The sequence below is a fragment of the Sander lucioperca genome, chromosome 10, assembly GCF_008315115.2.
Source record: "Sander lucioperca isolate FBNREF2018 chromosome 10, SLUC_FBN_1.2, whole genome shotgun sequence".
NCBI classification, from domain to species: domain Eukaryota; kingdom Metazoa; phylum Chordata; class Actinopteri; order Perciformes; family Percidae; genus Sander; species Sander lucioperca.
In genome coordinates, this window is record NC_050182.1 from 21,971,888 (window position 1) to 21,999,436 (window position 27,549).

General features: G+C 41.9%; 1 protein-coding gene across 1 annotated transcript in view; it reads left to right on the forward strand.

Annotated features, from left to right (window-relative positions):
- Positions 1-27,549, forward strand: part of LOC116066554 (proprotein convertase subtilisin/kexin type 4-like) — a 238,799-nt gene that overhangs the window by 24,420 nt on the left and 186,830 nt on the right. Inside the window, 1 exon segment of the mRNA XM_031322680.2 lies at positions 17,099-17,191. Within this exon segment, the coding sequence (XP_031178540.1) occupies positions 17,099-17,191 (93 nt within the window).

Sequence of the window (27,549 nt, forward strand, 5' to 3'; positions counted from 1 at the left end):
CAGGCTTATAGTGGTAACAGGCAACTCTTAACCTTCTAACACTGTTTCGGTCAAACCAATGACCGATTTACACATTCCCTGTACCATAAATATGGCATTTTTCATCAGATTGCCTCAAGACCTTATGATATCCTTCACAAAAGGCATTTGAACACATAAAATTCATTGTGACTACTTTCTTTGAATTTTGAGTGATTTATTCAACTTGGTCACACTTTTTTTGTTCACAGTCAAAAATGACCGCCATAGGAAAGGAATGGGAAAGAGTATAATTTTCAAGACATCTCCATACACACACTCCTACAACTTTCCTGTGCTTGTGTGCCCATTCTACACACACGCGCGCACACACACACACACACACACACACACACACACAGTTCATGTTGTCAGTTCATGTTGCCGCTTGTGCATGTGAACCACCAATGTTCGCACACACATGCATGCATGCACACAGAAACACACACACCCACACAGACACACACACACACACACACACAGTTCATGTTGTCAGTTCATGTTGTCATATTGCCACTTGTGCATGTGAACCACCAATGTTCACACACACACACACACACACACACACACACACACACACACACACACGTTGTAGATGTTAATGTTCTAATAAGGTTCTTTTTACAATAAATGTTCTATTAAAAATACTTTTTTGTCGTATTTATTGGTGTTTATGTTAAAATAAGAACAGTTAAAACTGTCCGATCAAATTTGACCGCGAACAGTAAATTAAGGGGGGTAGCAACAAACAGTGTTTAAAGGTTAAGGCAGTGGTGGGTAGATTTGCCTTCAGCAAAGATGATTTAAAAAGGTAAAAGGAGCTACCAACAATTCTCATGTATCATCAAAACACTTCATATCCAGTCACTTTTAGCAAACAAAAAAAGAACTCAACAGAAAATAAAAGGACACAAACATGAAAAATATTAAAAAAAAACAGACATTAAGGAACAAATGATAGAACAATCGCATCACAATACCTTCGGCTCTTGTTGAGCATGTGTGTTTCACAGTGCCTTAAATGTGCTTTTTCCTTCAAGTGAGTTGTTTTGAATTGTGATGCTTGGGTCTTTCAATCATATGCTGTGCAGTATGATAATCTGATTTGACAGTTGAAGAGGGAGCGAAGGCGTTTCTTATCCATAGATTTCAATAACAAACGGGCAAAGACTCATAAGGAAATACAGACCTGAAAACAAATGTGGAAAAACAAAACTGAATCTAGAAAAAATCACTGATGCATTGGCTTCACATAACAAAAATACTACCTAATATTAGAAGTATATAGTTGTACTATAAAATGATTTGGCAACCCATTTTTTAACAATGTGATGACACAGGAGCAGTGGCGGTTCTAGACAAATTTTACTAGGGGGGCCAAGGAGGGGCCAGTGTTTAAACAGAGGGGCACATTAAAAAATAGCAACAAATGATATTTAAAGATTATAAACTTTATTTTACTTTAAAATCATATAAACATTTATTTTGTACAAGCGTGAGTGCAGGTGCAAGAGAGGTAGGGCGATAAAAAATGAAAATACGTCTACATGCATAGCAATATAGTATATATAGTCCATCATGACAGAATACTCGAGCCATGGATGAAGATTATAGCAGTTTGGCCTGAAGCTCCGTCTTCTGTCCCCCATCAGAATGGTTTGGAATATATTCAAGTTGGGCTGTACTGGTACATCATTCTTGGACTTGCTGATATCTGTAGAAACATGTACAGTAAACATGAGCACAACTACAACATTTATTTACTTATGCATGTATATCTGCATGTATTTCAAAATGTAGGCCAAGTATTTACTTAAAAAAAAAGAAACATTAGAGCTATACTGACACAAAAAAGAATTTACAGCAGAAAGCATCATTTTAAGGACACACAGTAGGCCTACAATGAAATTGTAATTGCACTGCTTTGCAAATAGTAAGAACCTTCATCACAAACCTGATGGTGCAGTACTTGATCCACATGGATCTACTTGCTGTCACTCTGGCTGTTCCTCTCTCTGTCCCTGTATGCTTTCTTCCTCCTCACCCTCTTCTTCATCCTCCTCACCCTCTTCTTCATCCTCCGCACCTTCTGTAATTTCCTTCTCTGTGTCAGAGCCCTCACTTTCATCTCTCCAACCTCCACCGACTCCTCTGGCTCTCCCTCTTTCTGCTCCTCAACACCTTGATTTGTTTCTCTCACTGCTGTTTTTCTCACTTTTTTGTTTACTGGGGCAAAAAAGGACGCTATGTCCCTTCCTCGTTTCATGATAACTATTAGAAGAAAAATAAATAGGGGCATGCATTACATTTCGTTGCCTAACCATCCCTCCCTACTTAACACGGGCAGATAGCCTGTTGATTACTTTACTTAAATGTATTTGTTATCGCAATGCAACAGCCAAGACGGATGAAGTTACGGTTTACATCACAGCATTGTGTAGACCTAGAAGGAGACTGACATTTGGATATTCACTTCTGCTTCGATGAGTTTGCTTTGATATGATTAAGTTTCTAAACATATTGAGACCAGGCATTTACAAACTTGATTTCATTATCAATGTGAGGAACAAAAGTAACACGCTTATGTGCAAGAACAAGTCACTTACGAGATGCAATCGTTTTGCTTACCAACAGGAGAAATCGTAGCTCCTCTGCTCTCTCCAAGAGTAGTTGCTGTCTCATTCACCGAGCAGCACCACAGGTTACAGGCTAGTGTTTGGGTGCGCCGCTCTAATTTACCCGTGTAGAACATTGCGTCGCACATTAGTTCCACTTTTGGCGCTCGCGTGTAAAACCGTAATAAATTCATAATTTTTTTATTTGGTCAGCACGGGGGGGCCACAGGGGAGGCCAGGGACATGCCTCCGTGTAGAACCGCCACTGCACAGGAGGCCAGATGTACTAACGCTTTTGCGCCCACTTCAGGCGGTGTAAATTCTCCGCCTCTTAAAAGCAGGTGTAAACCTGGAAGCGGGTTTCCTCTCATATGCCTCCTGGTGAAATGGCAGCAGTAATCCGACAAAGACATAGGCCAAGGAGACGAGCTGAAAAGATTTTTGCCACAATGATCACACTTTTTCAGCTGAGTGAAAACCCGATGAACTGCAGGTTTGGTAAATATGACGTAAGCTGAAGTATCACAGCGTGCGCTTTCTGCGGGTTGGCCATGGCGCTGATAACGCTACATTCGCCTTATCATTTAAATGAAGATCAGCCACAATTATTTCATGTTGTTTCCATGGCAAATAAAAATCAAACATTTCCCAAAGAGTTTAATTTCAAAAAACAACTTAAAAAGAAATCAACACTTAGAGCATTCATATCTCACACTGACTCAGAAACTGGTTCATGCATTCATCTCAAACAGGTTAGACCACTGTAACGGTCTATTTGCAGGAACAGTGAATTTCAATTGGGGGATCCTGCTCTCTGGAACAAGCTGCCTGCAAGGTCTATCACATTCAAAAGCAAAGTCAAAACTTTCCTCTTCTCCCAGGTTTTGTGTGTGTGTGTGTGTGTGTGTGCGTGCGTGCGTGCGTGCGTGCTGCGCGGTAGGGTGTGTGCTTCATTGATTCGGTTTCTGCATTTTACTTATGCTTATATTTATTTTGTTTATGCTACATGTTTATGCCTATATTTTTATATGTTGGCTTTCAATATAAAACACTTACTGTACACGTGTGATTAAATGTGCTTTATAAATAAAATTGCCATCGCCAATTGGCATTTAATTAGAACTTTTAGGGTTCTTAGTTGGTCAAGTGTCGCAGCTGGAGAGGAGAGGAGAGGAGCTGAGGACAAACCAACAGAGTGGTTCTGAACTGAAATGGAGGTTACAGGGATTTTATCTAAGGTAGATTTTCTATTTCTGTATCTCTGTATTTCCTGTATTTCTGTTTGGGTACTCATGTCTCAGACACCATGGTAACCAGCAACAGTGTGCCTCAATGGATTTTTTTACTGTAGCACTTGTTCCTGTGGCTGCACATTAGGAAGTTGCAAAAACAAAAATAAAAAAGCCACTGTGGCATAATTCAAATTCAGTTGTCTAATTGTTGAATCTATTATTCTTCTCTCAACTCGCATAATTGCAAGTGATTTTTGGTTGGGGTCCAAAATACTTAAGTCCAATATTTACTTCTTATGGGAGCTTTTAAGCAGTTGTTCCTCTCAGCAGCAGTGACCAGGTCTGCAGCTGATCCAAGTCATAGTTGCAGATTTATTATTTAATACTTTTTTTTAAAAGGTTCCTTATCATAATATGCTTACATACAGAACTCCTTGTGTATTGATCAATAGATCAATACACAAGAAATTCTGGCACATAACATACCTTATCTCAAGTTGGAGCATGTCATGGTTATCATTCTATGAATACAGTTTATTTAGTGGTTAGTAGTGTTGCCTTACAGCAAGAATGGCCTGTGTGTGTCTGCTGTCTGGAGTATTTATATTCTCCCCATGTCCCCCAACAGTCCTAAGACATTCAGCTCAGATTATTTGGAGTCTCTAATTGCACATAAAAGCGACTAGTACATTATGTTAATGCAATTAGTACATTGTCTGTCTGCAGTATGTTTTAGATTACAAATACAGAAGACAAACAGGTCTGATGTGAATAGATTCAAAATGCAATTTATCCTAATGGAAAGCGAACAATGCTAGTCTTAGTCCTCTTTCCATTCAGTTCCACAGGAATCCTGAAAAGCTTAAACTTTCAATCTGCATAGGACAAGGAAAACACTGCAAATTATAGCTTGGATTTCTTCTAGTGGTAACAGTGGTGTCCATATGTATGTTGCATTGTGGGAGGTTTTCAGCACCCCTTTCTTTCTGCTGTTGCTTTCTTTTGTTCTATTCATCACTACTTTAAGCTACCATTGCTTATGTGAGAGCATTTGATTTGATGATCTAGTGTTTTATTTAATCCCCAATGTTTTCAACATTGTTTTAAATCACTCTTTCTGTAATATACACAAAATAACTCTTTGCAACACTATTCTTAAAGCGTAACTCTCGCCAAAATGCAACCTAGGGTCTTTTTGTGAATATATCCGAGTCAAACTTTAGTTTAAAAGCATAATTAGGACGGAAACGCCACTTTTAAGATGTACCATATTTTCGTTTTTCGGTCAACTGGCCTTTTGAATGGGAGTGCTAGGGGCACTACTATGATAGCATCAAAATCAACATTTTTAAAACACTAAGAAGGCTTGACACAACATGAGACTTTGCTCCAAGTATCACCAGGGGCTCTACACCTTAACCAAAGCATTGACAACATAGTTTGTGTACCCAGAGTTTACTAAAAAAGGTTTTAACGAGTGTTGATCTCCGAATGCGAATGAACGGACTCCATAGCAGGAAATGTCATTCTTATATGAGGCTACATGATATATGATTATATGAGACCTACTACAAGGTCAATATTGTTTTTCACTAACGACAAAACAATTAATTATCTGTGCATTTATATGGAACTAAGCTTTAGAGAAAAGTTTCATGTTGTGTTGAGCCTTCTTAGTGTTTTAAAGGGGTGATAGAATGATTATATACGGTATTTCACACTGTTCCTTAAGGTCTCCTAATAGGGTATATAACATTGGTTGGGCTGAAAATTGCTTGAATGCTATTTTATGGGTCCTTAACTACCCTGTGAATATGACCCTATTTGGAACAAGAGCTTTTCTTCCAAATATGGTATGCTCATGAATATTTAGATGAGCTGCGCGCTGACTGGTTTGAGCGAACCACATACACATCCGTTGGAGACTAGACAGCAGGTCTCATATTTCAGACACTGCAAAGTTATACATTGTTTATCTGCTTTTTCGTTATTAAATTCGCTTCTAAAACTTTTTATGCGAGAAATCAACTATATAAATCTCAAATATGGGCCGTTTTACGAAAATTGATGGCTAATTGCAAATTTGGTAAGACGTGTCGAACTTTAGGAGCTCCTGCAACCTCCATACCCAGTGAAAGTCACTGTTTCTCGGTTAGTGGACTACCGGGGCTCGGGGCTCCGCGGAGCTGGCTGGCTGCCAGCTGCCGGCATAACTAGAGTATATTTAGGGCCCGAGCACCGACAGCGGCAAAGGCCCTATTGAAACTGAAGGAATTATTATTACGGCAAATTAATTGGCTTACCATATTCAAAAACTCACCAAAATTGGCGGTCGCATCAAGTCTGGTGAAAGTGTACGTATTTTAAGGGTTTCGAGAATAGGCGCACAAAAATGGCTCGCTAGCGCCCCCTACAAAGTTAAAAAAATTGAGCCCCTGCAGTGCGTTTAACGTAGACTCGCAAAACTTGGTACACATATAAAGCATGTCAAGACATACAAAAAACGTCATTGTAGCCATACCCTAAACCCAACAGGAAGTCCGCCATTTGTATTTAAAAGTTCGAAATTAGTGCGATTTTGGCCATTTCCACGTCGTACTTTAACGAACTCCTCCTAGAGATTTCATCCGATCAACTTCAAATTTGGTCTGTGCCATCTTAAGACGTTAAAGATGAAAAGTTATTAAAAGAAAAACTTTTCGTCATAGGGCATGGCTGTGGCGGGGCGGCCATTTTGTGCGTTTCGCCTTCGAAACAGGAAGTGGGTGTAACTTCACTGTACTTTGCCCAATTGGCTCAAAACTTTTCATGATTCATAACACTCTAACTCTGAGGACATTTACAGGATAAAATTGACTCAAAGTCATAGCGCCCCCTAGTGGCAACAGGAAGTAGGCCTAAAAGTCAAGGTGCTATACTTTAACGAACTCCTCCTAGAGATTTCATCCGATGGACTTCAAATTTGGTCTGTACCATCTCAACACCTTAAAGATGAAAAGTTATTAAAAGAAAAACTTTTCGTCAAACGGTGTGGGCGTGGCAGGGCGGCCATTTTGAGTGTTTAGCGATGAACAAAGAAGTTGTTGTAACTTGAGTGTACGTTGTCGTATCTGCCCAAAATTTCTCACGATTGACAAGGGTCCAGGCCTGAGGACATCTACAGGCCAAAATAGATCAGGATACCCTTATACTTTAACCACGCCCACTTACTCAGGCCACGCCCCCTTTCATAACATTTGAACCCTTTAAGGTAGAGTCTTGTGTGAGGTGTCATTGAACCCAGCAGAGAGTTCCTTCTTCATTGATGGTTTGACCCGCCTCCTAAGCTTTAGCCACGCCCCCTTCCATAACTGGTGACCCATTTAAGGTAGAGTCTTGAGTGAGGTGTCATTGAACTCAGCAGAGTTCCGTCTTCATTGGTGATAGTTTGGCCCGCCCCCTATGCTTAAGCCACGCCCCTTTCATACGTGCTGACCCATCTAAGGCAGTCTTGTGTGAGGTATCATTGAACTCAGCTGAGACTTCCGTTTTCATTGGTCATGGTTTGGCCCGCCCCCGATGCTTTAGCCACGCCCCCTTTCACAGCTAATTAACTGTATGACGTAGAATCTTGTGTAAGGTATCATTGAACTCAGCAGAGACTTCCTTATTCATTGGTCATGGTTTGGCTCACCCCCCTATGCTTAAGCCACGCCCCCTTTCATAACTGGTGACCCGTTTAAGGTAGAGTCTTATATGACGTATCAATGAACTCAGCAGAGACTTCCTTTCTAATTGGTAAAGGTTTGCCCCGACCCCTATGCTTTGGCCATGCCCCCTGTCACGGCTAATGAACTGTATGATGTAGAGTCTTGTATGAGGTATCATTGAACTCAGCAGGGAGTTCCCTTTTAATTGATGACGATTTGCAGTGTCTGAGTGATGCGCAAATGCACGGTCGCATGGAGCGGCGACCGCCGGTAAGCCCGACGCGCGCAGAGGAGCAAGGGCCCGTCCATCGCTGCTTGCAGCTTTAATTACAGTTTGAATTTCATCACGCCACTTTATATAACATATACCCCAAGGTCTTATAAAGCTAACAATGGTGTCCAATTTCAATTTAATGCATTTTTGTGAACATTAGGGATTTCGTTAGCTGCTGTCCCTTCAATCCTATGTGTACAGATCGCGGCTAGTTAGCTTCACTTTCGGCATAATTAGAGTATATTTACAGTTTGAATTTCGTCACGCCACTTATATAACATATACCCCAAGGTCTTATAAAACTAACAATGGTGTCCGATTTCAATTTAATGCATTTTTGTGAACATTAGGGATTTCGTTAGCTGCTACTGTCCCTTCAATCCTATGGGTAAAGACCGTGGCTAGTTGCAGGCCCTGGAGCTCCATCAGGGGCTCAGCATTTTGTAGTCCAGTAACCCAGAAACGGTGACTTTGCGCGGGCACGGGCTTCCCTTCGTGACGGAGATCCAGCTAGCTCACAGCGAGCCAGAGTCTATGAAGTAGGACACGCCGGGCGGCAAGGCAGCACCGGCCGCTGTCACGTAGCCTGCTGAGCTCCTGCTGAACTGCGACACACAGTCGGACAAAATTTGCAATTAGCCATCAATTTTCGTAAAAGGGCCCATATTTGACCTCTACATAGTTGATTTCTCGCATAAAAAAGTCTCAGAAGTGAATTTAGTAATTAAATAGTGGACCTCTGGAGATCTGCATGACCTAGCTAGATTCAGAAGACTAAGCTGACCTCAGGTCAGTGGTGTAGCCTATGCAAATGTTGGGGCGTGACAAAGACTAGGAGTTGAGATGCTTACCTCAACTTTTAGCTTTGTTCAGATTCGCCCGTTTTCAGCGGCAGTTTCAAAATGTGAGATTTGCAGAGGAAAGAGGTATCAATGGGATTTTGAGCTTCTATGTCTGTCCTATTTACCCACCGAACTGTCGTTATTCAACTATGACAAGATAAAATCAGTTTTGCATTCTATCACCCCTTTAAAAATAGCTATTTTGTGTCTAGCTTAAAAGTGCCCCTAGCACTCCCATTCAAAAGGCCATTTGACCGAAAAACGAAAATACGGTAAATCTTAAAAGTGGCGTTTCCGTCTTAAATATGCTTTTAAACGAAAGTTTGACTCAGATATATTCACAAAAAGTCCCTAAATTGCATTTTGACGAGAGTTACGCTTTAATCAAGATACGCGCCAAATGATTTCTTGAATATATGACGAGTTGTTAATGAACAGTAATACCTGTGAAATGATACTTAAACATGACCATCTCAGATTGAACTTAAACTTGAGATGGCAGTAAATTCATATCCATGTATCATTAACATCTGTCAGTACCCAGGGTTTTTGATTTCCTGCAGCAACATATTCAAGCCCACGTATTATCATTTGAAAGCTTTGCAGCGCTCTCAGTACAGCAGCAGCACTGTTATGCTAATCCCCTCTTCATCAGTGCCTTGGACTAAGGTCATTCGTTGGATAAGCAATCAAAACCTTGAGAGGAGCATTCAGTGGTCCTGTCTGTCAGTTTATACCTCTGTCTGGAGTCTGAAGGTCTAGTTGAATTGAGGTGTTGTCCTCAGTCCGAGAAGAGGGCCAACGGTCAGGGTGCTGTGTGTACCGTATCACTGTTACAGATTCCATCTCCACATCTTGCTTTAGAAAAAAACTCAGAAGGACTTTCAAGTAGTTAATGTTTCTCTCAACTTGGATCTTTGCATTTTAACCAATTAGAAACAAGTACGAAAATCGTATGTATTGTGATTTTTTTTATTTTTTATATTTGATTCTTTTCTCTAAGGGCGTTTTCACACATGAAAGTCCGAACCAAGGTCTGGACCAAGGTTCATGTTTTTGTTACATTGTATACATTTGATCGGGTAAGTTTTGGTTTCACGGCAGTTATGCAAGCGCACTAAAGATCTATACGTGACAAAACTACGTCCTGCTGTCATCACATACGTGAGCTGCGTCTCCAGATGCTTATAATTGATTGGTTTGTTGACAGGCTTCCCCGTCCTCTCGTCTCCTCTCTCTGTGTCTGAGTTTTTTCAGCTGACTGCTGCTCTCCCCTACGGCTCTTTTTGTTTTGTTGTGATGTTGAGAAGCAAGACACTGGAACTTTCTGGAGAATTTATTCAGAGACAAACGGAAACCTACACTGTACATTTACTACCACTTAACAAATAAACTGCTGATGTATTCTCTGCTCTGAGAGCCGACAGCTGTCTGCTCTGAGCGTAGTCACCGTCACTCTCTCTTTCATGTAGCCTACACACTAAGCACCGAGCTATTCCTTAAAGGAGCTATTCCCCGGCCTTGTAACACGAGGAGAGCCTGCCAGAGCTTCTTCTATTTGGTCTGAAAGTCCGAACCATCCAAAAAATGCTTTCACACTGTAAACGAACCGGACCATGGTTCAGTTTGGTCCAGACCGAGACCACCTCTTTTTATCGGACCAAAATTTGGTCTTTTGATCCGGACCGTGGTCCGAGGGAGGTTTCACACCTCTAATTTTGGTTCGGATCAAACTGAAAAGTCCGAAAGTCCGGACCAAATGAGGTATGTGTGAAAACGCCCTAAAATGCTAGCACTAGAAACAAGTATGTGGGTGTTATAGTCTGAGGTGCTATTTATCAGATTATTATGACTTTTTGGAACAAAGTTCTGCAATACCAAATCTGCAACACCCATTTCCCTCCTGCCATGTTGAAAAAGTTTTTTATTTTATTTTTTAGATTGTATCCAATTTCCTTCAAAGTTGCCACATTCTTGATATGTCTTGTTTGACATAATTTGCCATTGTTCGTGAATGTATCATTAACCAAATCTAGTTGACGCATGCACACATTTGTGAAATTTAAATGTCTATAATTTAGTAGTCATGAGTCTGTACAAGGATGAATTATGCAAAATTTCATGTCAGTGAGAGCACTAATATAGAGCACTTTTGGTGTTCTCAAAATCAGCGTTATTGTCTATAACAATGTGCATTCTGCAGGTCAAATAAAAAAAAAAAAAAAAAAAAAAACTTACGCACCTTTCGATGCAACTTGGACACATCATCAGTGATGTTACCTGGGGAATCGGGTGTTTCAGCATCAGACACCCTCGCCCAGGCGACCCAGCCAGCGGTGATCAGGCCAAGTGTCTAAGTAGCTTGTGTGGTCCACGGATCACCCTGCTTGCTAGCTGCCAGTCCTGTAACAAGGAGCCCACCTCATGGACTTGGTTGCAGCCTCTTCAGCCTTGACAAAGCATTGGACTGCCTCGCTAGATGTTTCTGCCTGCTATAAGAGATCCCTGTGCTGATGACATCCGCTATGACCCACAGCAGCTAGTCGTTGCGGCAGCAATAGCGCCCCTCTCCCAGGGCCTTTGGGCAACAGCTTAGAATATGCTCCAGGGATCCTCTGGCACAGCGGGCATGCTGGAGTTTCTGCCAAGCCCCAGCAGAATAGGTTGGATGGGCTTGGGAGGACGTCATAGACGGATTGAATCAGGAATTTGATCCGGTGTGGCTCAGCCTTTCAGAGCTTTGACCTCGAGATCTTCCGATATATTGCCTGCTGCCATCGGGTCCACGTCTCCTGTTGCCACATCCAGACTGTATTCTGTAGATCAAATAAAAAAACAATAAACATTATTATTGTTAAAATGGCCAGTTAGAGGATTTTGTTCATCTTGCTGGAGGCGTGCACCATCTGAATGCTCTTTAGCGTTTACTACATTTCCATGAAAACAAATCACTCAGTTAGGTGGTAGACACATTATCTTACAGTCTGACACAGGGTTAATACAATATTTGGTTTGATTTGACCAAATTAAATAACAAACACCATCAAACTAATAGACAAATAGAAGAATGGCCACTATTTATGTATGTATATATGTATATATATAGTTATATTTATATATATATATATATAGTTATATTTATATATATATATATATATATATATATATAGTTATATTTATATATATATAGTTATATATATATATATATATATAGTTATATTTATTATTATTATTATATATATATACACCATATATTCTGTGTGTATATATATATATTGATATCATACAACAAAGTCTGGATTTTTCCCTTCTCACAGTTGATTTTTTTTTTAATTTTCAAATACGTTCAGTTTTATTTATTAGGATGGGGATGATTTATTTGGATTAATTATCAGTGTTTGTATAGATATTTTTTTTGATTAATTGTTTAATCTACAAAGTGTGAGAAAATAATCCTCAAATGGTATTTGTCCAAAAAAAAGGGATTCATTATTATTAGGGATTCAGTCAGAGAAAAAGTTGAAATCTCTAGTTCATAAACACACACACACACACACACACACACACACACACACACACACACACACTCTCACACACACACACTCACACACACTTCACAGTAGCATGGGTTTTCGATCAGTAACCGATATTCAATGAATGTTAACATCAGTCATGTCACCTATAGCAGTCTGTAGGATCGGTATGTTGATTGAGCAGCGAAGTAAAGATCTACCTCTGACTGCAGCTGGCTAGGACATCCCAATTCACGTCAAGCTTACTTAGTTCATCATGCAATGATTCAAGCATTGTGTGTGTGTGTGTGTGTGTGTCTGTGTGTGTGTGTGTGAAACCTCTCATGATTAGTGTTCTCAGTGACTGTCTGGCTGATGGGGTTGATTTGTCCGACAGTGCTGTGTGTCAGGCAGGCTCAGGGTCCACACTGGAGAACATGAGTGAAGGAGCGGATAATTGATAGTGACAAGGCGCTCCCAGCCTTAATTGCTGCTGGTGAATTAGATTACCTTTTCAAAGTGCCTTCATTAGCAGAGGGAGAGACATACCAATGGTCCCTTGATTGGCCTCATATTGTTTTGCTGTGAACCTGCTCTGGCAGGGCACAAGGATGTGTGTCAGTTAGTGAGGGTGTGTGTGTGTGTGTGTGTGTTTTGTTTTGGATTAAAATTGCTCACAAATTTGTATGTGCAGCTGTATTTGTGTTTCTTTGTTTTTTGGGCCAAAGACTGCTTTCACAATTTTAAAGTGTTGGTTCGCACAAATTACAAAAAAAACAGATTGTCTCACTTATTTGCCCATGTTTTGAGATATCTGCCTCTACATTTCTGCTTCCACCCCAGTACAGTGGGAGTGAATGGGAAATTGCAATTAAAGGATTCAACAACAATGTGTCGTTCATCAAAAACAACTGCTGGAACATGGCAAAGGCATGAGACAGAAGATGCGGCTGTGGCTCAGCAGGTGAAGCGGGTCGTCCACTTATCGTAGGGTTGGCGGCTCATCCTGTCCACATCCTGTGTCTTGCATGGTTGTTCACTGTCATCAGTGCGTGAGTGTGAATGGGTATTGTAGAGCTTTGGGTAAAAGTAGAGATGTTCCGATACCGATATCAGTATCGGTATTGCCTCCGATACTGCTTAAAATGCTGGTATCGGTATCAGGAAGTACTGGAGTTTATGCACCGATCCGATACCACGTAATAAAGCCCTAAACGTTAAAGTAGTTTATTTATGTTCTTTTGCCATTATAACTGACTGTCAAACTGGATAAAAAAAGAAAGTTCTGGGGCATTGATTGTTTGTGTTTGTTCATGTTTCACAAAGAGTTTAACCTGAGCCAGGCTGACAACAAAGATAGAAATCATATCCCATCCATACAGGGATAGTAGTATACAGCGGTTAAAACATAATAAAATATATGACACACTGGTATTGGATCAGTACTCGGTATTGGCCGATACGTAAGTTCAGGTATCAGAATCGGTATCTGGAAGCAAAAAATGGTATCGGACCATCTCTAGGTAAAAGTGCTATATAATTGCAGGCCATTTACCATCACTTAAAAAGCTTTTTTTAATCTTCTTGGCCAAACAAAAACTCAACAGCCAGCAAAGCTAGAACTGTACATGGGCCTAAAACTCATACCTGAAACTGGCATGCACTTGGGTCTTTAAGAAAAGACCTAGTCTTGCATTGCCAGACCTTTCTCTACAGCGCTGTGGAGGAAGGTCTGGCGAGTCCACACAGCATTCTGGGATGGGAGAAAAACGTGGGCTGGTTTATTGGCATTTCTTTGAACCAATCACAGTCGTATTGGGTGTCGCTAAGCGCCGGACGCAATACCGGTGCCTCTGCAAAATAGCCTCGGGAAGGAACTTGTTTTGGTGGACGTGCGTCCGGCGGATCTTCCGGCAGCACCGGAGCAATCCTCTAAATGAATTGTCCTCAATATAGACTAGATAAGACCCAACTGGTACTGCAAGTAATGAATGCCAGACAATGAATTAGAAAATAAGCCTACCTGAACCATAAGTAGACATCTGTCAATCTTTGGTGCTGAAAACAACAAACATTAGGCAACAGGTGAAATCAAGGAAATGGCTAGAACTTCCCACAGGTGGACAGGAGAGAGAGAGAGCAGCCAGCGTAGCTCCCTATCTGCTCACAGCCTTAGATCAGAACCATGGAGAGCGTCACAGATCGCAGTGCAAGTATTCTGTTGGTTACCCAAAGTAACACATACACTATTTCTGGAGAGACATAATGCTGACATAAAATGTATTTTTTCCAATGCTGTGGCCACTTCAAATGGAATTCCCTTCACCTCAATTGTATTGATGTGGAGGCAGAAATCTTAGAGACAGAAATCTCAAAACCTGGACAAATAACACCAAAATATATTTGCATTGCTAAATACCACTGAAGGTCAGTGAGGAAAAATACTAACCATAATTTTGGGCAAGCAACCCTTTAATTTCTCATTTTACTTATGTCTGTTCCATCTTGTGACTCATTGTGTCTTCAGTATGGATGCATGGTATCAGGGCCAATACTGACTTGTTAAGCATATCAGATATTTGCCATGACTGATGCACATTAATTACTGTTTCTTTGTCAATGTCATGACATTTAGCGTCTCTGCTTTCAGTTACAGTATAGCTATTAAGTCACAGCAGGTTGCGGACTCAGTTTTAAGTGCCAATGCAATCCCTGGCCTCATTACTTTGATTAAAAATATTCCAATGAGTTCCATGCCAAAAAAGAGCACTGGTATCTGATCGGTACTCTGTATTGGCAGATACCCTGAGTTGAGGAATCATTGATAAAAGGTGGATTAGTGCATCTGCTATTCAGTACATCCATCTGTCCCAAGTCCTACTCCTGTCCTGCCACCATTTTTTGTCGTGTACTTCTTACAGGTTAGGCTTTTAGGAGATTTCTATTTTTAGAAAGGCATTTCAGCAAATTCCAGTGATCGCTGAAACCTAAACCAATCATCCAAATATCAAGTGTGTTAAAATCAGGGCCTTATTTTTTCTAATACCTCTGTGAAAATGGCGGGAACTAATAGGAAAAAAAATGTTCCTCAGTAGATTCCAAGAGGAATTTTTTCTCTGTTTTTTTCCCAGTGAATTCAAAGGTCAAGGTTAGTTATAGCATCCATAGGGCTGGTAGGGTCTCAGCAAAGGGGATCTGGGTTTTTTAAAGGCTTGAAACCTTAGTTTGACAGTTAAAGAGAAGTTTCTATGACCCTGTACAAAAAAATAAACACCGTAAAAGCTAAGGGAGGTTATAGAAGGGATTTTGCAGAGAGCAAGCAGTGAAAGTAGAGAGCAGTTATCATTCCATGCAGAGACGGTGACATGAGCATCTTCTTAAACAAACATTCTGCCCAAACCCAAAAGTCCAAAACCACTCTTCATCCCCTGCAGCACCAGTTTCAGCTCCAGCCATCCTTTCTCATCCCATTTCCATATCTGTCTCCAGTCACTGCTCCATCACCGGGCCCCCAGTACCCCCAACCCCAAAAACCCAATGGCATCACCATCCCTTTCTCCCCTTCTCTCCCCCGCTGAGTTAAATGGAGTGTGCCGGCCTCAGGGGAGTCGCGTGTGCTCAGTTCAGCTCAGCTGGGCTGCCAGTGCTATAGACATACTGTGTGATTATTGTCAGAGCGAGACTTCTCCACCCAGGAGGTCTGCGCTGATGGCTACTATGTCACCACGTACAGTCAGCCATGGAGGGTGGGATGAGAGAGCAAAGGAGGGATAGAAACCAGGGTGACTAAAGGACACAGGGAAGGAAGGAAAACACTGTTTGTGGGGCTGATGGGATCGAGGGAGAAATGAAAAAGATGGGAGGAAGGGGAACAAGCAGAAGGGCAAAGAATCCTCAAACGAAGGAAAAAGCCAAGCTGAGCAAGGAAAGACTGATGTATACATATCTCAGCAGACAAAGACAAGGGAAGACGCCCAGAGACTGATATAAAGAGTGAGAAGCAGAAGAATAATGTGCTCAGAGAAGAATGAGAGGCAGCAGGGAAATCAGCAGAGGAGAGGAACAGAGGGAGAGATGGGGAGTGTGGCTATAAGGAAAAGAAAGGCAAAGAGAGAAATTAGAGAGAAGATTTTAGAGCAAGTGATGTGTGCTGTGATTGTTTTTCCTCTCTCTCTCTCTCTCTCTCTCTCTCTCTCTCTCTCTCTCTCTCTCGCTCTCTCGCTCGCTCGCTCTAAACGGTCGGGATGTGGCCTGTATCTGCCGGCAAGAAGGAACTCAATTTGGGACAATTTACTCTGCAGTCTCAGCCCTGATGCACCTCAGGGACAGAGAATAGAGAGAATGAATGTGAAGGGAGATAGAATCAGCAGCAAGCCACGTACACACACACGCACGCACACACACGCACACGCACAACGTGCACCTTGGACACAATTGCCGGCGAGTAGATTTCACTTAGTTAGTTCTAACTCTCCCAGGCGGTCAATACGATTTGAGTTTATAAGGCTTGGAAATGAAAAGCCCAGGATAAGGTTAGATAAACTGTCTGCTATTTGATTTCGGCCCACCTCTTGCAGAAAAACCCACACAAGACAGATGGCCGGAGGGGATACGCTGGTATCATGTTGTGCAAAGGGTCATATGGGTGATTAAGGCTGAATGCGTTATGTGTTTTGACCCTCACACTGTACGTGTATCGGTCTCTCTGTAATGATAAAAACACTCACACTGTATGAATTTCCATGCATCTTTTGCATTCTTAGCATATACTGAGTTTTGGAGGGCACAATTCTTAAATAACAGGCACTCAAACCAAACAAATCTTGTGTTCTATAACCCTTATGCAGTATATAAAAGCCCCCTTGAAAGTGGGGGCTTTTATGTCCTGACCACAATATTTGTTTCTACCCTGACAGGTTGGCAGCCTGGAAGGTCTGTACACCCTCAGAGACAGCAGGGGGCGCAATGACAGAGCCACCTTTGAGAACAGACTTTCGACCACATTAGGGGTAAGTATTTTAACTGTTCTATTAAATAAACACCGCTTAATCAAACACCCCATCACACGTTAGGATCTAGAAAGGGGATCAAGCTGTAGGTTCCCAAAAGAAGCCGCTGTGAGGTTGTTTTTTTTTGGCCTGACTGTCTGTGTAACACAGCGGGAAATGGATTTGTAACTACAGCAAATCAGAGCGTTCAGCTACTTAGACGTGACTGTTTGATACATTTAACACGGCCACGTCAAGGTGAATTCACACTCTGGCATCGGTTCTGATTTTACACAGCATGTATATGCAAATGGAAGTTCATTTGGCCGGCGTTGCTGTTTTAATCAGGGTCTAGTTTTGATTAGCTGGAAGGATGGGGGAAAAAAAGAAACAGAGCCATGTGGTGAGTAATGGCTGAAAGTTGTTTACCTTGCTTGTGTAGCTTTGTGTGCCTGTTCCATCCGATATCACTTTGTGCCCCCCTCCCTCGCCACCTTCAACAAGCCTTTCTGCATCACCCTCTGAGCGCACAATGCAGCCTCCTCACAGGGCTTTCGTTGCCAGGGAAACCGTCACCCACGGAGACATCCCATGACAGCCCAGGGTGAGGGAGGAGGGATGGGAAGAAGGGAGATGCAGCTTTGGCCCCTGTCCGTTCTCCAGGGTGCAACGGACCTCTGGCCCTTCCCCTACACGCTGCCCCTTCAATGACACACACAAACCAAACGCACAAAACAACGGTACATTTCTACACACGGAAAGACACACGTGCATGCACCAAAACACACAAAGCAAGAGCAAGAAACGGACAGCGAGTAAACAAGAGAGAAGATTCCCAACTTTCTGATTCTGAGTTATCATCTGAATCAGTGTGCGTGTGATTAATTGAAGTAATTTATGTACAATCTCCAGTGACTCCATGTATGGTTCATGATTTCATTAAACTGTAACTCTAATTACTTTTCTACCATCCTAACTTTAGGTGAAAATGAATTTGCACGCCTAAAATGTCCCACATTTGGTAATGAGTCCCAAATTTAATGGATTGCACGAATAATGTTTTGAGATAATGAACAATTGCATACTTAGACATTGCATCTCCTTCCCCGCCGCTGTTACATCCTTAAATACCTTGTATTGAAGTCTGTTTGTTGGCTATGTTCTTTTATGCGAACAAATCATTTTCAGCATTGAGCCAATAACAAATTCTCTCTCACTAACTTGAACCCAATAGTATCTGTTAAAATAATGCCTTAGCCCTTTAAACAATCAGACTAATAGAATCTCCTTTAAAAAGCATTTTCTTTAGGCTGTAAACAGTCAATATTGTAATAGGTATATGGAAGATGTATTTATGGCGGATAATGTGTTGCCAAACACAATTACAGTGTTTTGGTTACAGGAGCTGGCCTGCTGCCAATACCTGAGCTACTGTATGCTCCATTCGCCCACCTCTGACCAGGCGTCTGTCTATACAGAGCTGTGTGCACTGCTTTTCACTCTGCATCACACACTGTGCTTTGCATTGCATGGCAGGTGGGTTACATTACAGTGCTCCCTAATTACTGCACAATGTGAGGTTTAGTAAGCTGTAACTGTAAGACAGTTAATGTTAGTTTAATGCTTTTGAGGTAAAAATCATATTTCTAGTTAGAGTAACATGGTACAGTACCAATCCGCATCACATATGAGCTGTTAAAGTATGCTACTCTTTCTTTGAAGGAATTTAATTTGTTCAAAATGAAAGACAAATGAGTTACTGGTGCATCAATGTGTAGCAAAAGCATTATAGAGTGTTTTCATGCGTTACATCTAGTGGAACTAAACTGAGTGTTTGTTGTCATAGTTCTCCATGACATTTTTTAATTTAAAATAAAAGTGTTTCTTTCCCAACTGGCAAAATCATTTCGAATTCATGTCTTTGGAACATCAGGAGAGACCTCCAGGTTGCATTCCCTGAACCTTTCCTGGCTGTGATTTTGACTTTCTCTTCTAAACGTAAAAAAACAAACAAATCAACATTCCTTTTATTTAATCTGCCTTCTTTAAACCGCACCACAAGAGGATGGATGTCCAAGTTACATGCTCTGTCTTTCCTGGCTGGAAATCCTTCTTTCTTTCCTGACGCTGATGTGCTGTTGAAAGTGTTGAAAATATTTTGATTGTAACTTAAAATGCAGTACAACAGCAAAAGCCAGTACAGTATTTCTCATCCACCACTTATTTTCCAATAATACAGTTATATGTCTCAATAAAACTAGAGTTACATTTATTGTACTGTTGGTTAAGTAACTGCTTAGCAAGTACATTATAATATAAGGTGTGTATTCGATAAAGAATAACTTTCATGCTCAAAATACAAAACTATGTGGACAAAGATGATTGTAGATAAAGTTACAAAGAAACGTTCCTAAGATATATTGCTGCTATTGCTGTCTGGATTAAGTGGAATACCGTCCTCTTGTCCTCACCGTAGACTAGGCCAGCGTCACACACTTTACAGACCTTGTTTTAGATTTTTAACACGGCAAAATAGAATAGAAGTACTGTATGTATACTGTCCAAACTGACATGCACTGGCATAGTAATGACATCTAATTTATAAAGAAATCTACATCGAAACCACCTGTATATCTGTTTAGCTAGATTGTCCCCCATACTTTGACATAAACATTCGCTAGTTGTGGAGCTTTCGGTTGCATCACACAGTCATCAACGGCAGATGAAGTTTGCCCAGTTGTCATGTTTTAAGCCAACATGTATACATCTTGAAACAATGGGAAGTTACAATATCCACAGTTCCATGACAACTGAGTAGGGGTGTAACGATACAGCGATCTGGAACGATGTATCGATTCAATCCTCAACGAGCCCATATTAATGATACACAGTGAGAATGTTGTTACATATTGTCATATTTAAAGTGGCCATATTATGCTCATTTTCAGGTTCATAATTGTAATTTGAGATTGTATCAGAATAGGTTTACATGGTTTAATTTTCAAAAAACACCATATTTTTGTTGTACTGCACATTGCTGCAGTTCCTCTTTTCACCCTGTGTTCAGGTCTCTGTTTTAGCTACAGAGTGAGACCTCTCACTGCTGGAACATCTTTGTTGTCAGTCGCACATGCGCAATAGCTAGGTAAGGATCACATGAGCTAGCTAGCTGTTTCTCCAACTTCGGCCTGTACAAGGCAGGATTAGCCGGGAGACTTCTTCTCAACGAGGGCGCACTTCCAACTTTGCGTGGAATATCTGTAGAACAGGGACATGGAAGTAGTTCTTTTGTAGATTATGGTGAACTAGTTTGTGTTGTAGCAGTGTTTTGCCATTCAGAACGAGCTAGCATGCTACGGTTAGCCACCTCGTCTCGGCTAGTGACGTAGAAAGCTGTGCAGATTTTGACCAGCTCACCCGGAGACTGAAGGCAGGACACATTCAGAAACCGTATCTCACTCTAAACAGCATGGATAAAACATTGCCAAAACCTATTTATATAGTTGCTTTTTATAAATTATATAAAAATGTAACTGATTGTGTTAAATGGGCTTATGTATCGGTCGCAGGCTGCTGAATGGAAACAAATCAAACTCGTATCAGGGCCGACTTTGTGATAAAGGTAAATATTGCATCCTTGTCCAAAGAACCGAGATAATATTGTATCGTGTTTAATATGTGATTTACACCCCTACAACGGAGTAAGTAAAAGTGAAACATTTTAGTTGAGCTCAAGAATATGATTGTGTTCCATAACAGAGGAATAATAAACACACTTCATAAATCAGTGCAATCTGCAGCAGCTGCTGTAGCTCATATCACTGGCTGAGTGAAAGCAGTACACACGCACACACGCACGCACGCACGCACGCACGCACGCACGCACGCACACACGCACACACGCACACACACACACACACACACACACACACACACACACACACACTGGAGTGGAGGTCCATGGTGCTTTCTCAGAGGAGGCGGAGCTTTTGCCATCATGTAATCCCGGTCGATTCAGCCCTCTGTCAGCAAAGTAACAATCAGCTGTTGTATTAATCGCCCTACTAATGACACAATTAGCAAGGCTTGTGCTCCATGTGAGCTCACTTACATTCTGACCTAAACAGACACAAAGTACGACATGCACTCACACATGATCACAAGACAAGCATACAGGACGATATCCACACAGGCAACCACCAGACAGTTAGCGCATACACACATACGTATGGCTGCAGTATGCAAGAGATGATAAGAGTGTCTCTCTCTCTCTTTCTCTCTGCCTGCACCTTGTTTACTTCAGGCACCACCTCCCCCTCATTGACCCTCGTCCTAACTGTCCTAACTATCATACCTCTTGCAGTTTCATTCTCAAACACACAGACATGTCTCTGACTGAACTCTACACTGACCTTTTACAAAATGTCTCGGATACTAACCCCCTGCCAGCTCCTGACATACACTCACTGGTCCCTGCTGGTGTACTACACACCTAATACACACATACAGAAAACCACTGTGCAGAGTCTGTCCCGGTGCTCTGACTTTATTTTCTTTTTCTTAATGTCTGTCTAGTTAGTCTGAACTGCAGCTGTGTGGATGCGGTGCCTTATTGTTACTGCCACTTAGCAGCAACAAGTGTGAGAGAAGTCAATGACATGCAGCAGAACTGTTGTGAAGTTTTCATGATATAAACTGAATACATAAATAAAGTTATATAAGGAGAAGCCAGTATATTCCCCACAGAAGAATATGTAAACAACCGAGACGGACTCCACCTCTAGCCAACCAGTGTAAAGCTGGCTTATCAGTGACACATCTAATACTTAGCATTAATATGTAAGCTAGATTGATAGATACATGTTGATAGATGTTGCTCTATATACTGCCCCTCAAACATTCCCACAATTAAACCAAACAAGTGCTGTCTGTTGTTCTTTTAAGACTATTTTGCAAGTTACCTAACAGTACAACCAAACCAATTTCCCTATTTAAAAGCCCTACAAGGTAACAAAACACCACACCAAATTCCGTTCTCTATTTAAACTCTATAAAGTCTCCTTAAGGTTATGTGCTCAGCATTCAGAACATTAATAAAGCAGCAAACTAATATTATCTCTGTGAAGATATATAGCTACTGGAGAAATGGTGTTTTGAGCAGAGAATGAAGTCACACTCTTTCTGCATGTGTTGTAATCTGAGCTTCTTTGTTTTGCTCAATATTATGTTCTTTTGTGTTCATGTCTCGCTGGCTGGCTGATCGTTGGCGCTCTGTACTGCACGCCGCCCAGGCCCGAGCTTTTCCGGGAGTTCGGTGCTCATACGGAGGCAGAGGTTTCCCCCAGAAAAGTTGTTTAGCCTGGTAGCAAGTGTCTTTATTATTTTTTTTTTGACGAGGGCCCGGCTTTGGCCAGTCACAGACTGATGGCAGCATTAATGTAGTAGAGCCCAATAGTTTCTGTGATAACAGAATCATGGAAGGAATCGCGAAATTGAGAATATATAAAGCTACAGTGGTGCTCATAAGTTTATGAACCCATGCTACAGTTGACTAAAAAGAGGAATAAAAAAAATCATCTTTTGGAAATTGATCTTAATGCCTTAATTAAAAAAGAATTAGGAAAAATCCAACCTTTAAGGACACCAATTTTCTTTGTGAATGAATAATGTATCGTAAATAAATAAATGTTCTTCCTTAAAATACAGGGGGCATAAGTAAGTACACCCCTATGTTAAATTCCCATAGAGGCAGGCAGATTTTTATTTTTAAAGGCCAGTTATTTCATGGATCCAGGATACTATGCATCCTGATAAAGTTCCCTTGGCCCCCACATCATCACATACCCTTCACCATACCTAGAGACTGGCATGGGGTACTTTCCATAAAATCATCTCTCAATGCAAATCAAACAATACAGTAAAACTGCACATTTTAGAATGGCCTTTTATTGTGGCCAGCCTAAGGCACACCTGTGCAATACTCATGCTGTCTAATCAGCATCTTGATGTGCCACACCTGTGAGGTGGATGGATTATCTCGGCAAAGGAGAAGTGCTCACTAACACAGATTTAGACAGATTTGTCAACAATATTTGAGAGAAATAAGCCTTTTGTGTACATAGAAAAAGTCTTAGATCTTTGAGTTCAGCTCATGAAAAATGGGGGCAAAAGTGATGCGTTTATAATTTTGTTCAGTGTATATTAATGCACGATAATAACGAGCTGTCTGTAAAGGCCATCGTTCACAATCTAATATCGTCATATCGCACAACCCTACTTGACATTGTTAATGCTATTAGTAGCACTTGTGCTTTTCTTACTAGGACAAGTGAAAATGTCTGCTGTGAAATAGGTCTATTCGCTGTTGCTTCTCTCCGGCTCACATCGGAGGGTAATTACAAACCTGTCCCCATGTGTGACGTCACTTCTAACCCTACAACCTCATCCCTCACACGTCCTAACCTAACAGAAAGATCTATTATATAACTTTGTTTTATCCAAAGCAGAGTTGGCTACAGTAATTGCATTGTCCAATTAGCTAGCTCACTATTTATTAATGTGTTGATGCTGCTTCGCTAGATTTGCCATGTTTTGAAGCCTTGTTTAATGCGTTCATTCTGTGCAGTTACTTTTATTAATGATTGACTTTGTTTATCAAACGTGGTATTTTAACACCTGTTCTTTGTTCACTAATTGATGGGAGGTCTTGAAACGGCTTTGTTTGTGTTTGAATGTTTGTTACCCCTCTGAGACTACTATGATTCACTCAAGGTTTATTGTCATTGACTAGCCTAGATTCTGGTTATACTTGGGTACTTTTAATGTTCAATTTAAAATGTAATATCATTGAGTTTCATATATGAGGCTGCTGCAATTTAGCCTCACAAACAAAACAGGTGGTGAGCTAGAAAGCATTATTAAGCTAGCTTCACAGATGGTCTCTCTCTCTCTCTCTCTCTCTCTCTCTCTCACTCTCACTCTCACTCTCTCTCACTCTCACCCATTCTTCTATCCACATAGATAGGATAGAAAATACATTTGATTTTTCCCTCAATGCTTCCTCACTGCTGAAGCATTTGTGTGCTTTTTTCCGCTCCTTATTTTTTCTTTCTCTTTTTTTGCTATTTTTTTTAAAGACTCCAGTCACATCCGCAATCCCGTGGCCCTATAAGGAGCTTTCACGCTTTTTGGTTTGCTTTAGATGTTTAATACCCCCTCTCTTTTGTGTCAGGGAGCCGGAGAGGCGTTAAGAAGCGCTGATAAACCCCACTTAGATCCCTTCCTGGCCCGTCACCCCGGCCTGCCGGGCCGCTTTAGCAGGGAACTGATCTGTGACGGCCTGCCACTCAAACTGAGCACTTCTGAAGGCTGACACAATGGAGTGAGCAACACACCAGAGGGCCCGGGGGTGGGTGGGGAGGGAGGAGGAGGGAGGAGGAGGGAGGGTGAGGCGGACGAGGGAGAGGAGGCCAAGAGGTGCCTTAAAAGAAGGCTCGAGGAGGGGGCCAAAGTGTATCTCTCTCTTATCTTTCTCCTATCTTTCAATGTATGCAATTTCTCCCTCCCTACCCTAGCTGCTCGCTACTGTAGAGCTCACTTTTCTTTTTTACGTGCCTCTGTGTTGGTTTCAGTGTTCATCGTCTATAGTCGGCAGTAACACACACAACCCCTCTCCTCGTCTTTTTTCTTTCTGTGGTCGGGGCTATCAGCCTGGCAGCTCGAGATGAGAGATTGAATAAAGAGGAGGAGAGTAGATGGGTTGGGTGGGGGGGTAGTGGGGGTTTGAATTCCAGATAGGGATCAGTGGTGCATCAGGGTCTGGATGCTGGTTGGTGATGTGAAGTGTTCATTGCTGCGTGGCATCCTGGGTCCAGCCAGGGCCAGGCCGGGGGCCGACGGAGCCTCAGGAGGCACAGCGTTGTGATTGACAGGCAGAGGGAGGGGGTGTGGTGGGGGGGGGGGTGGCATGTGGCCACTGCCGCTGCCATGGCCATCACTTTCCCAGGGGGCCATGGGTGGGTAGCGAAGCCCAAAATGTCAGCGCTGATATCTGTGCAGCTCTGCTCGTATCACACCGCTGCAGCTGCCTGCCATCAACCGCATCCACTCATTCATACAGAGACATGGGAGTTCTATGTGCCACACACACACACACACACACACACACACACACACACACACACACACACACACACACACACACGCATACACACACACACACACACACGCATACACACACACATACACACAGTACATTTCTTTCTGTGTTTCCTCACCACCTTCCTCAATCATTCACTTCTGTTCTATAGGGCTTTATTTGTGCACACACACACACACACACACACGCATACAGTATATTCTTCATGGGATGTCTACAAACACACGTTCACACACACACACACACACACACACACACACACACAGACTTTTACTCTCTCCATCTTACTGTCTTTCTCCTCCTCCTCCTCCTCCTCCACACATTCACATTGTGCCTCTGTCAGTTCTACCTCAGCTGTTCAATCATGCAAGTGCTCCACGGCTCTTTTCTTCCTCACTGCCGGAATTTTTTTTCTTCCAAATAAGGTTTATTTTTTATAGTCCTGCCTTTTGTCTTTTTTCACTGATCTCTGAATCACTGATCTTTTCTGTCAGTCGTTCTTTCTATCTAGGCTTTTATTTTGAAGGGAGAAATGTCTTGTTTGGCCTTCGATGCTGAAGTTGCACGTGCCTTTATTATTGCAACACGTGTTGGGCAGCCATTGAAAGACGTTCTGTTTATTAAATGTCCTGTTGGTGATGTCATTTTTCAGTGCATTGTGTGTACTGTGTGGTTTCATGACGATGCGCTGATGATGAATGCGGTGACAGCGGATGGGTCAGTGTCACAGACAGTGTGGTCAATTGCCCCTCGTCCCCTGAGTCTAACCTTGAGCAGCACTCCCTAAAGAGTCTCAATCTGCCATTAAGGCCGACGCCTACACACACACACACACACACACACACACACACACACACACACACACACACACTCACACACACACTCCCCAGTGAGTGTGTGCCATTAGTAGCTGGCTGGGCTTGGTTTGACAGAGAGCGATTAGCTCCCTATCATGTGTATTGATCACCGTGTCCTGGCTGCTCCTTCAGAGGGGGGGCTGGAGGGGTTTTACAAGGTAGTTGGGGAACACACACACACACACACACACACACACACACACACAGACATAAATTAGAAACGTATAGAAGGGGAGTTTTGAGTGTATTACAGTATCAGGCATCATTTTGCAGACACAATGATAAACAAAGCACTACAGGCTAGAAACCTGTAGACCATGTGAGAGTCTGGAATGCACTAGCGTCTGGGTACAGTAGTTCATTAATTACATAATTGAATAATTCCCAGAACATACACCTTTTTTAATATATTGAGTTTCATTCAGTTTGGACACCTGCATGGATGGAACTGTGATCCAAGCCCCCAACGCATGTTAGTTGGGCCTCACCTAAAACATGTGTACACTGAGCTCATTATGTTTTTTTATTGAATTTAATCTTGACTCAATATGATCAGCCTAATATAAACACCAATTTGTCTGAGGTCTTCTGTGTTTAATATCACACATATAGCGTTCTTAGCTCTAACAGCCCCCCCTTACCCTACACCCGTCTTCCTTGGGTAGTTTAGACCAGCTCTTGTTAATTGAGTCTAATTGAAGAACATGAAGGGGGAATAAAGCAAGCAGGCTTTTAGGACATGAAAGACTGCAGCTGCCTCTCAATAGTATTTATTTTCAACCTCTTCCACTCTGATTTAAGTGTAAGAGGACAATAGTGGTCGGACACTGATATGTGTGTGTTTTTGTGTGTGTGTGTGTGTGTGTGTGTGTGTGTGCGTGTGTGTCTGTGATCTGTTGTTTGATTTGGTGCGCCCACCTTCACAAGGACCAGCCTCTTATCAGATCAAAGCTGCAAGCAGCGGCCTATAAAAGAAGTGTGTGTGTGTGTGTGTGTCCTGTGTGCGTGCCCTGTGTGGTTGCATGTGTACTGTGGAGGACAGAGGTGTAGGTGAGGCGGGGGTGTTTTTATTGCTTTTAACCCAGGACAATGGGACTGTAAAGGAGAGAGCGAGTGAGTACTCTTTGAACTAATGAAGAGGAAACCTTTTACTCTCCTCCGTAAAGACACCCAACTCTCCCTGTGCTGTGGATTTTCCCTCTCTTTCAAAGTCGAAACGGAAACAGAATAGATTTTTTTTTTTTATTATTTGCTCTCCGCTTCTCACTGTTTTGCTTTTATCCTCATAAATCCACAATCTGAGACAAAAAAGCCATACAAAGCGAAAATAAGACGACAGAAATGGCTGAAGAGTGTTACACGAG